This window comes from Apiospora phragmitis (genome assembly GCF_038363925.1).
Source record: "Apiospora phragmitis strain CBS 135458 chromosome Unknown utg000004l:1.0-3135199.0:1.0-3139288.0, whole genome shotgun sequence".
Lineage (NCBI taxonomy): Eukaryota > Fungi > Ascomycota > Sordariomycetes > Amphisphaeriales > Apiosporaceae > Apiospora > Apiospora phragmitis.
In genome coordinates, this window is record NW_027117402.1 from 997869 (window position 1) to 1010265 (window position 12397).

The window sequence follows — 12397 nt, forward strand, 5'->3', positions numbered from 1 at the left end:
AGCATGAATCGGAACGCCGCATTGGAGAAGTCGAGACGGTCTTGCTCGATGGCGTCGTTGGGCAAGTAGTGTTTGTTGGGGCGGTAGTTCTGCCACAAACACCCGTGTACTGGCCCGTGTTCCCCCACCGAGCGCAGATCCGGGATGGTGTTGCCTCGGGGGAAGGGTGGGGTACTCCAACGGCGAGGTAGCATCGGTCGGTGCTGCTACCTCGGGCGCTACTGCGGCATCGTCGACCTGCATCGACATGGTCGGCACAAACATGGCTGTCACTGACGCCGCTGGATCCATTGGGTCTAGTAGGTAAGTTAAAGCTGTGCGGGAGCTGACACTGTCGCAGCCCGAGTGAACGGTACCGAATGAGTGTTGAGTGTTTGCTAGGCGTGCAGTTGAATGCAACGCTACCACACGAGGGCCTGACCTTCGGCATGATTAATGATGGCGCCAATGAGATGGTTGCAGAGACTTACAGTATTGACAACGATATCCGATACCTTACGTCGACTGGTACTCGGCGCCGGAGTTCACCTTTTCAGCACTGCATCTTAGAGCAGGATATATCCAAGGGTATAACCATATACGTTCACAGGAGCATTAAAAACCCGATGGGACTTTTGGAAGGGAGTATAACTACCTTATAAAAGGCTACCTATTGGATCTGACACCGTGCAGCTGAAGGGGAGTTTCGCCTATACCCTTTTATCGTACCAGTGTACTTATAGCTTACAGATCCTCAGGTATACATTATATCGTTCAATAATGCAAGGCTTGGACATGCACCAACAGCATCAATGGTCTAATGGTCTGTTGGCCCAATGGCAAGGCGTCTGACTACGATTAATATCGCAATCAGGAGATTCTGGGTTCGACCCCCAGGCAGACCTAGATTTACCTTTTTCATCCCCTTTTTAGCCATTTAATTTATTAATACGAACTTAATAGTTAAGAGTCATATCCTTTTTCTTTGCTTACCTTTTGCTCTTGCGGGATAGTTATGCACTTTCAGGTTGGCCCTTACGAGAAGAATCTGACGGAGTGGATACCAAAACCAACCTTTGGAAGTCCATTGAGAAGTGCTTTAGCTCAGCATCAATGAAGCAGGGTTCTTATTAGTCACAACTCAGAATATCCTGGGCTGAGCAGGTATTCGAAACATGCGCATAATAAGAGTTGAATTAGTATTTTACGCAGACCAAATCTCCAGGACGCCTTTGCGCATATCAGAAACTTGTCGAACCATATGCCTCAACGCTAATAAACCCCGACTCATTAGTATCGTGATGTGCCTCCTGACTGAGGCGAGTTCCGCAAGAGCCTTGCCCAACAAAAAGGACTTGTCGCACCAACCGCATGGCTCTTTCAGACAGCTTCTGTCAAAACCCCCCTTCTCCGAGACCAGACAGGCCGCACGATAAAGATTTATCTATTATATAACCCCTAGTCATGGTTGCAAACCTCTTGCTCCACGTGTCCGAACCCTGTATTATCCCTTAACCGGCCGGCAAATACTATCTTCTTATGTCGATGCTCGAACGCGAGGCATCCAGTGATGGCCGGACGGAGCTGCTAGAGCTTCTCCGTCGGCGGGCGCGCTGCTCGCTGGGATCGGCAGGGTTCAGACCGGACGTTCGCGCGAAGAGGTTGAGGATGTCCGTCAGCGTCACCACGCCCGTGAGACGCCCGGACAAGTTGTTCGGGCCCGAGAGCGAGGTCGACGGGACCGAAGAGAAGTGCGTCTGCGTGCCGATGCCCGACACCGAGTTGGTTCTGGACGAGTCGGGCACGAGGACTTGGGGACCCCAGCAGCGGCGTGGCAGGCGCCGAGGGAGAAGGGGAAGCCGACTCGACCACCCACATTCGGTGGGACTTCGTGGCGACCAGCTTTGCGACCGTGTGCGCGAGCGTCGAGTACGGGTTCACGTAGAAGACGGGGAACGAGTCCTTGCCCTGCTCCATGCCGCGCTCGTTTAGAATGACCGAGACGAAGTGCATGCACGTATTCTGCAACAGCGGGAGACTCGCCGCATTTGTAAGCAGTCGCACGTCAATCGTGGAGATGTTGCCAACGACGTTAGACTTGTTGTCCACCACCGCCACGCTCGACAGCCCTTCGTTGTTCATAAGCGCAAGGGCATCCGCCAGTGGACTATCTGCGCTGTTTTGTTTCTCATGGTAAGCTGAAGGCTTTGGCATCGTTGGTAGAAGATGTGGACTTACCTGATGGCGACGATCTGCTGGGACCCGACACCTAGATCCTTCAAGGTGAGGGGGTAGAGCTCGTCAATAGCGCGGAAGTTGACACCCTCGTTCCAGAAGAACTCTACGAGCGTCAGCTGGCTCAAGATGCCAATGACCTCGCCGGCGTTGTTTGTGACCAGGAAACGGTGGATCCCGCTGCCAAACACCTCGATCACCTTGGCCAGGTTTGCATCCCCGTGCATTGTGACCAGCGACTCCTTCCGGCAGAGCGGTTGTATGTCCCGGAGTGGAATGTCTTCGTGTGCTTGGGCCTTCTTGGCGAGAGTGTCGAACAGAGGTACGAGCTCTTCGCTGGGGTTTCCTAAGCCGACTACGACGAGTAGGTACGCATTCAGGTCGTTGCAGTCGAAGGTTGAGATAGGGGTTGTTGATTCCGCATTTTCTTTGATCAGAACCACATTGTTGGTGGTGTTTTTCAGTAGCACCTTAGTCGTTTGTTAGAAACTCCAATACGTCCTCAAATAACAATTGCAGGGAGGCCGGAGCGGTACATACCATGGTGGCTTCCTCGACGCTTGTGTCCATTGTCACCCATTTCACGTCATCCTTCGAAGCGAGCTCGCCGACAGCTACATCTCGCCAGTCTCTTCCCGCAAATCGAGGGTTGTGCGCCTTCGAGGTGGGCGGGTGGTTCAGGAGGTCTTGTAGGGCGGCTTGGGTCAAAGACGGGTGTCGCGCTGAGCGAGGGACGGGGGTAGCCCTCGTAGGCTCTCGGCCAAGCTGTGTCGGTGGGAATGGCCATGGCTATTTGTCCGGGTGACGCTGGAGGAGGAATGGGATCGCGAGGGCTGCGTGGGTGGCGAGATGCTCATCTCCTTGGCGGGATCGACTGCGGAGGTTGAGTTGGATGGCTCCATCTTGACTAGGGGCTATTGGATGGAAGTAGTACTGCTCGAAGGGTCGAAGAGAACGAGCTTGTGCAGCACAACAAGTATGCGCACTTCTTATTCTGCTAAGGGCGATCCAGGCGCTGCGTCGCTCTTGGGCCGTTCGACTATGAAAGGCGAGGCTGCTAGGAAAGTTTATGTAGGACAAGCTGGGCTGGGTTGAAGCTCTGGTGGTGGTGGTGACTCGGGCCCCGGATGAGATCAAGGTAGGTCGCGTACGCAATTAAACAACAACTGTAGTAACTGAATTAAGTATGCTTCGAGCACTTGGAATGGTCCGTCTGTCTGATCTGAAGAAATGCCCCGACGATGATTATCGCTAGGTAATATACAGTGTACTCCTGGGTAACAAAGCTGGGGGAGTGAATCCGTTCGTTCTCCTTTGGTGACTACGACTGGGGTTGCAGGTGGGGGTATCGGTCGGTGGGTTCGATAATCATGATGGCTTGGTTGGGGTCCGCAGCGAAGCTTTTATGTAAACCGACCGGGAAAATACCCCTTGGGCTAACCTGACATGAAGAATTCCAGGTGGCAATCGGTGCGTCGGCTGGCTAAGAACGGGTTTGCGAGACTTTGCGATGCCAGATTAAATTGCGATCTTGGTGTTGACATTTCCCCTCAGTAGCATTAGCACGGATGGGATGTCAGCTCCTCCCCAGAGCTGGCACACGCCGGTGTGGTGTAGACCAGCCAATGCAATTTCGTCACCCAGCCGTCATTTGTCTCTCTAGTCCAGGGAGGGGAAGGGGGATCGGAACATGCCGCCTTCATAATTCAGGAGGCACGGGACTAAGTTGCTGCTTGCTTCAGTCATATCACTGTGGCTACACTGGCTGGCCGTCAACAACATGATGAACAGCGGCATGGACCGGTCTGCTGACAACATTTCTCAAGGAGGAGGCAGAAGCCGGTAATTGATGCATGGCAAAATCGCAAAAGGCAATAGGCCGGGATCATATACCTATCTTCTCTTCGGGTGTGATATGATTGATCTATGGTCTCACATGGCCAAACGTCCAAGCTTGGCAACCGGATCCGGTTGGTTTGCTGTTGGCTGCAAGGCACCTCAGCCTGGCAGCCTGGGGCTTGTCATCAGCAAGATCTACGGAAGCTCAATGGCTGTGATGCCGCAGCTTGACGATCCGAGCATGGAGGTTGCAGACTTATGTAAACATCGGTGATGATGGACATTCAATATTGGGAGACTAGCCTAGGCCACAAGTGCATACAATAAAGCATCCAAATCTCCAAATCGCGTGTTGGCTTCAGACGGGACCATTCATTACTTTACCCGGGGAAACTTGCGCAGCCAACGTAGCAGAGCGCTAATATACCTCGCCTTTAGTTGCAGTACATATGTTTGATGTCTTTCATGAGCTGTTGTAAAGGGCCATCCTGAAGATTATTTGCGCCTTGAGGAATGAAGGTGTTAGTGGGATGAATGTTGGACAGTTGGACTCCTCTAACAGCCCCGCCTATGCAAAGAAAGCAGGGATGATAGCAGGAGCATAGGTTCGATCACTGGGGAGATTCAATGTTCTACATGTGCATAATATGGAAGGATGTAAGTGACTGCTAAGCAACTGGCTTTCTTTTTTATTCTTCCAACACTCTCTTGACGAAAAAGGTTATAGGTTAGTTATGTGATATAACAAGATACAAACGGGTTTGCTTACACGTATTCCAATCAAATGCACACCTGCAGCCAAGTATGGAGGGAGTCCTTTTTCTCCATGGGTGGAATTCCCCCCTGTGTGCTGCACAAAATCAATACCTATACAATGAACACAGGGACAGGCACATGCCCCACCATCCTATTTGCCCTGGCTTCCCATGTTTCTTGACGGATTGGACGGTGATGGGAGCATAATTCTCAGAAACCTTGGCCCCATTGAACATTCCAGTCCATCAAATGGATCTGGCTGGATGGATAACAGCATCGGATAAGGAACAATAAAGAGGGGACAAGCCCATTAGGTGCGGCCGATAAGGCAGGCAACCTTTTAGCCCGCCCAGCGCCAGTCAAATCTCCCACCAACATTTTTTCTGCCACTTGTATCAAGTCAGGGTAGTGGTGTTGCTGCGTCTGGTGTTATCCATTGCGACTAGGTTCAGTTCAGTGCAGCTGGTCTTTCTGGCCGGAATTGATTGGGTTTCGTCGGTGCAAGAAAAAGATTCACTCTCAATTCCTAGGCCAACCTCTACATAATTTTTCTCTATCGGACTCCCTTGTTTACTTCTCCCCTTCTGCTGTAGATCACTACGACTCCAGCAACTTTGATCCCTTTCTGGTTGAGGGTATCGTCCAACTCAATCCCGGAATTGTCCCCGCGCTTGTCCACGCTGGATGCCCCTCCCCTCATTTAACGCTCTGTGATCGAGGGTCCTAAAAAAATACCCCCACCTTGGACCAGCAGAAAGAGCAACAACAACAACACCACCATAACATTTTCTTCTCCCTTCTTCACAGCACGACATCGCGAGTTTGACTGAGTCTGACAACAGCGACCGCCCACGATGTCGATGCTACCTCCCGAAGTCCACCGCAGAGCTTGCTCAGCTCCTGCAGGCTCTGCAGTCCCCAGACAACAATGTCCGCTCTCAGGCCGAGGACCATTTGCAGAACAACTGGACCGCGACGCGACCCGAGGTTTTGTTGATGGGCCTGGCCGAGCAGATCTCAGGCTCGACCGATGCTCCCGTAAGTCATGGCCCTTTCTCGCTGTTCTGTTGCTTTGTTCCTCCCCAATATATAATCTGACACTGGCTCTTTCCAGATACGATCCTTCGCCTCTGTGATCTTCCGCAGAATAGCCTCCAAGACACGAAAGAATGAGAAGGGCGACACAGTCGAGATGTTCGTGTCGCTCAGCTCTGTACACGCCGACGCAATCCGACAGAAGCTCCTCGAAGCCCTCACCAACGAGACCGAGCGCAACGTGAGGAATAAGATCAGCGACGCTGTCGCTGATGTGGCGCGACAATATTCAGAAAACAGTCAGTCAAACTCGCATCCTCCCTATCCATAAGTATCAACGATCCTGGACCGTTTCTGACTCCGTCGCAGACGATAACTGGCCCCAGATCCTGGGTGGCCTCTTCGAGCTCAGTATGGCCCCTGACGCCGGCAAGCGCGAGACGGCCTACCGTGTATTTGCGACCACCCCCGGCATAATAGAGAAGCAACACGAGGGAGCCGTGATGGAGGCTTTCAGCCGAGGATTCAAGGATGATTCCGTCGCAGTATGTGGTTGGAGAGATCTCGGCACTTTGGGAAGATCTAACACGATTTGCAACTCTAGGTGCGACTAGCGGCCATGGAGGCATTCGCGTCCTTCTTTCGCAGTCTGGGCAAGAAGTCCCAGCCCAAATACTTTGCGCTCCTGCCCGACGTCCTCAACATTCTCCCCCTATCAAGGACTCGAAAGAGTCTGATGACCTTAGCAAAGCGCTCTTGGCCCTCATCGACCTCGCCGAGACGTGCCCCAAAATGTTTAAGCCCCTTTTTCACAACTTGGTTATGTTCAGCGTCGGTGTCATTCAGGACAAGGATTTGGGTGATATTTGCCGCCAGAATGCCCTCGAACTGATGGCAACTTTTGCGGACTACGCCCCGTCCATGTGCCGGAAGGACTCGTCTTACACCAACGACATGATCACTCAATGCCTGAGCTTGATGACCGATCTAGGCGAGGATGATGACGATGATTCATCCGAATGGCTTGCTTCAGAAGATGTGTGTTTTTTGTTCTTACAGTTCTCAGATATGTTGGCTAACCAATCTCCCAGTTTGATTCTGAGGAAAGTGACCTGAACCATGTCGCCGGGGAACAATGCATGGACCGATTGGCCAACAAGCTCGGCGGCGAGACCATACTGGCGCCCACATTCAGTTGGCTTCCTAGAATGATGACCTCGATGGCCTGGAAGGACCGCCATGCGGCTCTCATGGCTATCTCTGCTATCTCCGAAGGATGTCGCGAACTGATGATTAGGGAGCTTAACCAGGTTCTGGACCTCGTTGTACCAGCGCTAAAGGACCCCCATCCGCGAGTTCGATGGGCGGGTTGCCAGGCATTGGGACAGATGAGCACCGACTTTGCGCCCACCATGCAAAAGCAGTACTACGACATTATCCTCAAGACCATCATTCCAGTCCTCAATTCGGCTGAACCTCGCGTCAAGGCCCACGCTGCTGCGGCTCTCGTCAACTTCTGCGAGGAGGCGGAGAAGGCCATTCTTGAGCCGTATCTGGACGACCTGCTCTCCCAGCTCTTCAACCTCCTCCAGAACGACAAGCGCTTCGTTCAGGAACAGGCCCTATCCACCATCGCCACTATTGCAGATGCTGCCGAGGCTGCTTTCTCGAAGTATTATGATACTCTGATGCCCTTGCTGGTTAATGTCCTGCAGCGGGAGAACGAGAAGGAATTCCGACTTCTTCGTGCCAAGGCCATGGAATGCGCCACCCTTATCGCCCTGGCCGTTGGAAAAGAGCGGCTCGGTAACGATGCCATGACTTTGGTGAATCTCCTGGCTACCATTCAGACCAGCATCACGGATGCCGACGATCCCCAAGCTCAGTACCTGATGCACTGCTGGGGGCGCATGTGCCGTGTAATGGGATCCGATTTCCTCCCCTTCTTGCCTAATGTCATGCCACCCCTGGTCGAGCTTGCCAGCGCTAAGGCCGATATTCAACTTCTGGACGACGAGGATCAGGTTGAGCAGATTCAGCAAGAGGACGGTTGGGAGCTCGTGCCCCTCAAGGGCAAGATGATTGGTATCCGAACTAGTACGATGGATGACAAACATATGGCAATCGAACTCCTTGTCGTATATGCGCAAACTCTGGAGGCGGCCTTCGCACCGTATGTCACGGACACTATGGAGAAGATCGCGCTGCCTGGTCTTGCGTTCTTTTTCCATGACCCGGTCAGGTTCATCTCGGCCAAGTTGGTTCCTCAACTGCTCGGTTCCTATAAGAAGGCTTACGGGCCTACGTCAAACGAGCTTCGGGGACTCTGGGCCGCCACTGTCGACAAACTGCTCGAGGTACTGACAGCTGAGCCAGCCATTGACGCTCTGGCTGAAATGTACCAATTTTTACGAGTCTGTTGAAGTGGTTGGAAAGGAATGTCTCACAGAACAGCACATGAACAAGTTCATTGATGGTGTGCATTCCGCCATTGAGGACTACAAGGATCGCGTAGCCCAACGGGAAGAAGATAAGGAAGGCGTTTCTGCCGAGGACGCCGAGGACGAGGCCGAAGATATCCTTCTTGCCATCGAGGATGATCAGACACTCCTCTCGGACATGAACAAGGCTTTCCATGCCATCTTCAAGAACCACGGTGCCGCATTCCTCCGCCCATGGGAACGTCTCATGAACACCTACGAGAGCTTCCTTGCTTCCGAGGACCAAACGCAACGACAATGGGGTCTTTGCATCATGGATGATGTTATCGAGTACTGCGGGCCTCAGAGCATCAACTACGCCAACTACATCCAGAAGCCCCTGATTGACGGCTGCAAGGATGCATCTGCAGCTATCCGGCAAGCTGCGGCCTACGGCATTGGCGTTGCAGCACATCGTGGAGGCACTGCCTGGGCTCCGTTCCTTGGCGGTTCCATCCCCTACCTGTTCCAGGTGACGCAAGTACCTGATGCCCGTGGCGACGACGCTGTTTATGCGACCGAAAACGCATGCGCCGCCATTGCCAAAATTCTGCACTTCAACAACTCTAACGTACAGAACCCACAAGAGGTCGTCAACCAATGGGTCAACACACTACCCGTCTGTAACGATGAAGAGGCAGCACCATTTGCCTATGGCTATCTTGTTACTCTGATTGAATCGTAAGTTCCGCCTGGTCCTATAAAAGGAAGCCTTCGTGAAACTAACTTTACTGCTAGACAAAACCCCGCTGTTGGCCAGGCCGACAAAATCTTCGTCTACGTTGCTCAGGCCTTCGAGGCTGACATGCTCGGCAGTGGTGAAGTGGCCCAGAAGGTGGTTCAGGCTACCAAGGCTTTGATGCAAGCGGCGGGTGTCAACGCACAGGCTTTGCTGCAGCACTTCCCCATTGAATCCCAGCAAACCATCATGCGTTACTTCGCTTAGACTGACTTTGGGAGACGGGTGGGCTTGGATGAAACTGACTGTTGAAAAGAACTCGGGAGGGGCAGTACCACACACAGTCCGGGGCCAACGGCGATTTAGGCTGCGTCACAAGCACATCCATAGATACCGGGTTCAAGTGGAGAGTAATGAATTTTTGCACGATATGAGGCACAGTATAGGCTTCTTGATGATACCATAGCACAATTGATAATGCAACGATCCCATCTCAATCTTCCAAACACCTCGTTGGAATGGTGTTGCAAGACAGCAGCAGTATACGCTGGGGTCGGCGGGGCTAGTAAACGAGCTGAAGGCTTCAGGGTAACGAACCTTGCCGCGTATCTTCGTAGCAATCAAGGACTTAAGTCTGAATATAGAAGTTAAATTTACTTCTAATCTTTATCCCGTGATACTATTCCTTTCATGTTTAATGGGGATCTATGTACATGAATATTCAATGGGCCAATTCTGGTGTATCGTTGGTTCCTGTACTGGGAGGAAGCCTAATTGCCCAGCAACATCCAATTCCATCCACTCGAGGACCCGCCTGCGTATTCGATATATATGGTGCAATCACGAGGCTCACAGATATTGTCTCATTCCGGTGCCAATAAAAGACAGGATTGAAGCCGGTATTATGTATGCAGCCGACTAAACGTTAGAAGAGAGAGCTCAGAGCATCCCTGGACCCCACCATCCACATGCCATGCTGACTAACCAGGCAGAAAGTTAAGCCCATTGAATCCTGTGTAAGGGGTGCTTACGACGACGACAACCCTTTCTCTCTCATCTTTCGCCGCCGATAGACACAGCCAGACTTGTCGCCGCGGAAGAGCTTTGATCGAAGAAAATCTACGAAGATCAAGACTACTGGTTCACAGCACACAATAAGCCACCGCGCCGAGGGCCCATTCTCTTATGCTCGTGCATCGTTCAAATGGGCTCAAGGAAATCTAGACGCTCGGCTTGCGATCTATGCCGGCTCTACAAGCTTCGTTGCGACCGGGATGAGAGGCGTGGAAAGTCCTGTGGCCGCTGTAATGCGGTCAACCAGCCCTGCAAAATCACTCTGGGCCGTCCTGTGCAGGCGCCCGGTAACGAGGCAAAAGAGCGCGAGAATTTGTTGAATGCTACCACAACGGCCACTACTCTTACCACTACACCTACGACCAACTTGGAGCCCGATTATCTGTCACGTCAACTTGGTAGGCCCTTGGTGCCTGCCAGCGGGGGTGGAGTACCTGTTCCCACGACTCTGTGTACGACGAGTGCGACAGCCGGGCCACTGACCAGCTTGGCCGAAAGTGTGCCGTGCGAAGATAGCAATCCCATGTTTCCAGATCATCAGAATCACACGGTCGGTTCCAAACGATTTTTCTATTGTACGAACCTCGCTAAGATGTTGGTAATACTAGGACTATTCTGATATGGACTTCTGCATGCCTGTTCCGAGTTTCGATTCTGGCGATTTCTCGTTCATGTTCCCAGATGCACAATTGGGCTTAAGCAATCCAGCTACAGCTGAACTGTCCGATGAAAGGAACTTTGAGCCTCACACTGCTTTGGAGGCTGCCAGTTTGGAGCCCTGGCGTTCGTTGCATGGCGGTGACGTCTCTACGCCTGTGCCTCACAGGACAATGGACGACCACGAGCTTCCAGCCACTGATAGTAAGAGTCTCACGCAGCTGAGTCTAGAAATAATCCAGGATTACGAGCTCCTCAGAGCCAACTCCCCCCTGAAAGATCAGCCTGGTACTGTCCTTCACCATTGCTCATCGGCTGAGCAACACCGGCCGTTCAATCGCATGCTCCACCAGGCAGAGCAGCTATGGGATATACTGAAGAGTATGTCCACGCCTGCCACTACAAACGGGGAGCGTGATTCCTCAACTCCGGCCGCACATACTTCCCTACCGAAACGGACTGATCAAGTGCTGATCATGACCCTTATAACGACGTATGCGCATCTGATGCGCAATTGCCGGGCATCTTCATGCGGCTTCTGCTGGCTCTGCAATCAGATGCGAGCGCCAAGCTCATCCTGCCAAGTCTGCAGTTTGGAACTTTCCAATTGAGCAACAGCTTGCCCATCCAGGTCAAGGTGCTCATTGACATAACATCCGGCATGCTTCTGCGCATCACCAACGCACTGGGTATCAATCCTGCTGGTGTGACTGCAAGCCCGTCTCCTGCCTCGACCCAGAACGACTCAGAGGCTAGACTGCCATTTCTGACGGACCCTGTCGCCGTCTCGCTACGTGATACCATACTGTCACAAGAGCACGACTTGCCAGAAAATGAGCAGCACATGTCACTCCATGGCATCATGGTCGACATTCTACACCTTGTGGATCAGAAATTCAAATAGGACCAGACAATCTTTATTATTTTAGAAACCTAGAGACAGGATGGTGGCGATCTCGTTGCATACTTATCTTTTCGCAACATTCACAGCAACCTATGTGGCTCATTCATAAGTACGTGCAATAACATAATGCTACGAGTGAAGACTACACCGAGATGCTGGGGCGGGACGTCAACCTCATTTCTACCTAATTTTTCCTCCAGCACGGCACAGACGGTAGTATCGACTACCTGTCGTAATTCACTAAGTGGTACGGCCCGTCGATGTCCATTGGTATGGCCTGATCTCCAAGCCTCTTCGTGCTGCACGTCTCCGTGCAGAACCTCCGAGTTGAGCAACCGTCAGCGGCCGTCGTCGTCGGAACCAACCTAGTCATTGAGTTCTAGCGGTTATTGTCAAGGTCAGGCTCCGAATGCTCTTGCTGAATGGTCGCTCGTGTATATGTGTGCAGGTCGCCAACTGCCACCACGCGCGAGGGGACGAGGTAGACGCGTTCGCGTTGTCGGGGAGTCGAGAGCTGCGGCACTATCCTATGTTAGGAACCTTTCTCAGTATGGAAGGGTGCGCAGAGAAGGACATATAGGTAGTGAATTCGAGTGATGGTCATACCGGCAGAGCACGAATGACCTCCGTAGTTATTGCGCTTGCCGAGGAGGACAGACTTGCTTACGCCGTAGACGATATTCAACCGGCGTCACACCTCAAGACCTTGCATGTTGATCAGGTTGGTGCATATGGCAACCGAGAGGGAAGCCAAAAAGG

General features: G+C 52.4%; 3 protein-coding genes across 3 annotated transcripts; 2 read left to right on the forward strand and 1 right to left on the reverse strand.

Moving 5' to 3' along the window:
- Window positions 1-1566: 1566 nt before the first annotated feature.
- On the reverse strand, window positions 1567-3116 carry PG994_003456 (sds23/moc1; the record flags this gene model as incomplete). The annotated part of the gene is made up of 4 exons (XM_066854865.1): window positions 1567-2146; window positions 2218-2684; window positions 2755-2979; window positions 3021-3116. 4 exons carry the CDS (start codon window positions 3114-3116, stop codon window positions 1567-1569), a joined length of 1368 nt encoding a protein of 455 aa, XP_066719143.1.
- A 2547-nt stretch (window positions 3117-5663) lies between these two features.
- On the forward strand, window positions 5664-9270 carry PG994_003457 (armadillo-type protein; the record flags this gene model as incomplete). The annotated part of the gene is made up of 7 exons (XM_066854866.1): window positions 5664-5870; window positions 5924-6143; window positions 6214-6396; window positions 6449-6882; window positions 6936-8201; window positions 8260-9005; window positions 9063-9270. The coding sequence occupies 7 exons, from the start codon at window positions 5664-5666 to the stop codon at window positions 9268-9270; spliced, it is 3264 nt and encodes a 1087-aa protein (XP_066719144.1).
- Window positions 9271-10207: 937 nt separating this feature from the next.
- On the forward strand, window positions 10208-11638 carry PG994_003458 (uncharacterized protein; the record flags this gene model as incomplete). The annotated part of the gene is made up of 3 exons (XM_066854867.1): window positions 10208-10627; window positions 10686-11115; window positions 11292-11638. The coding sequence occupies 3 exons, from the start codon at window positions 10208-10210 to the stop codon at window positions 11636-11638; spliced, it is 1197 nt and encodes a 398-aa protein (XP_066719145.1).
- Window positions 11639-12397: the final 759 nt, after the last annotated feature.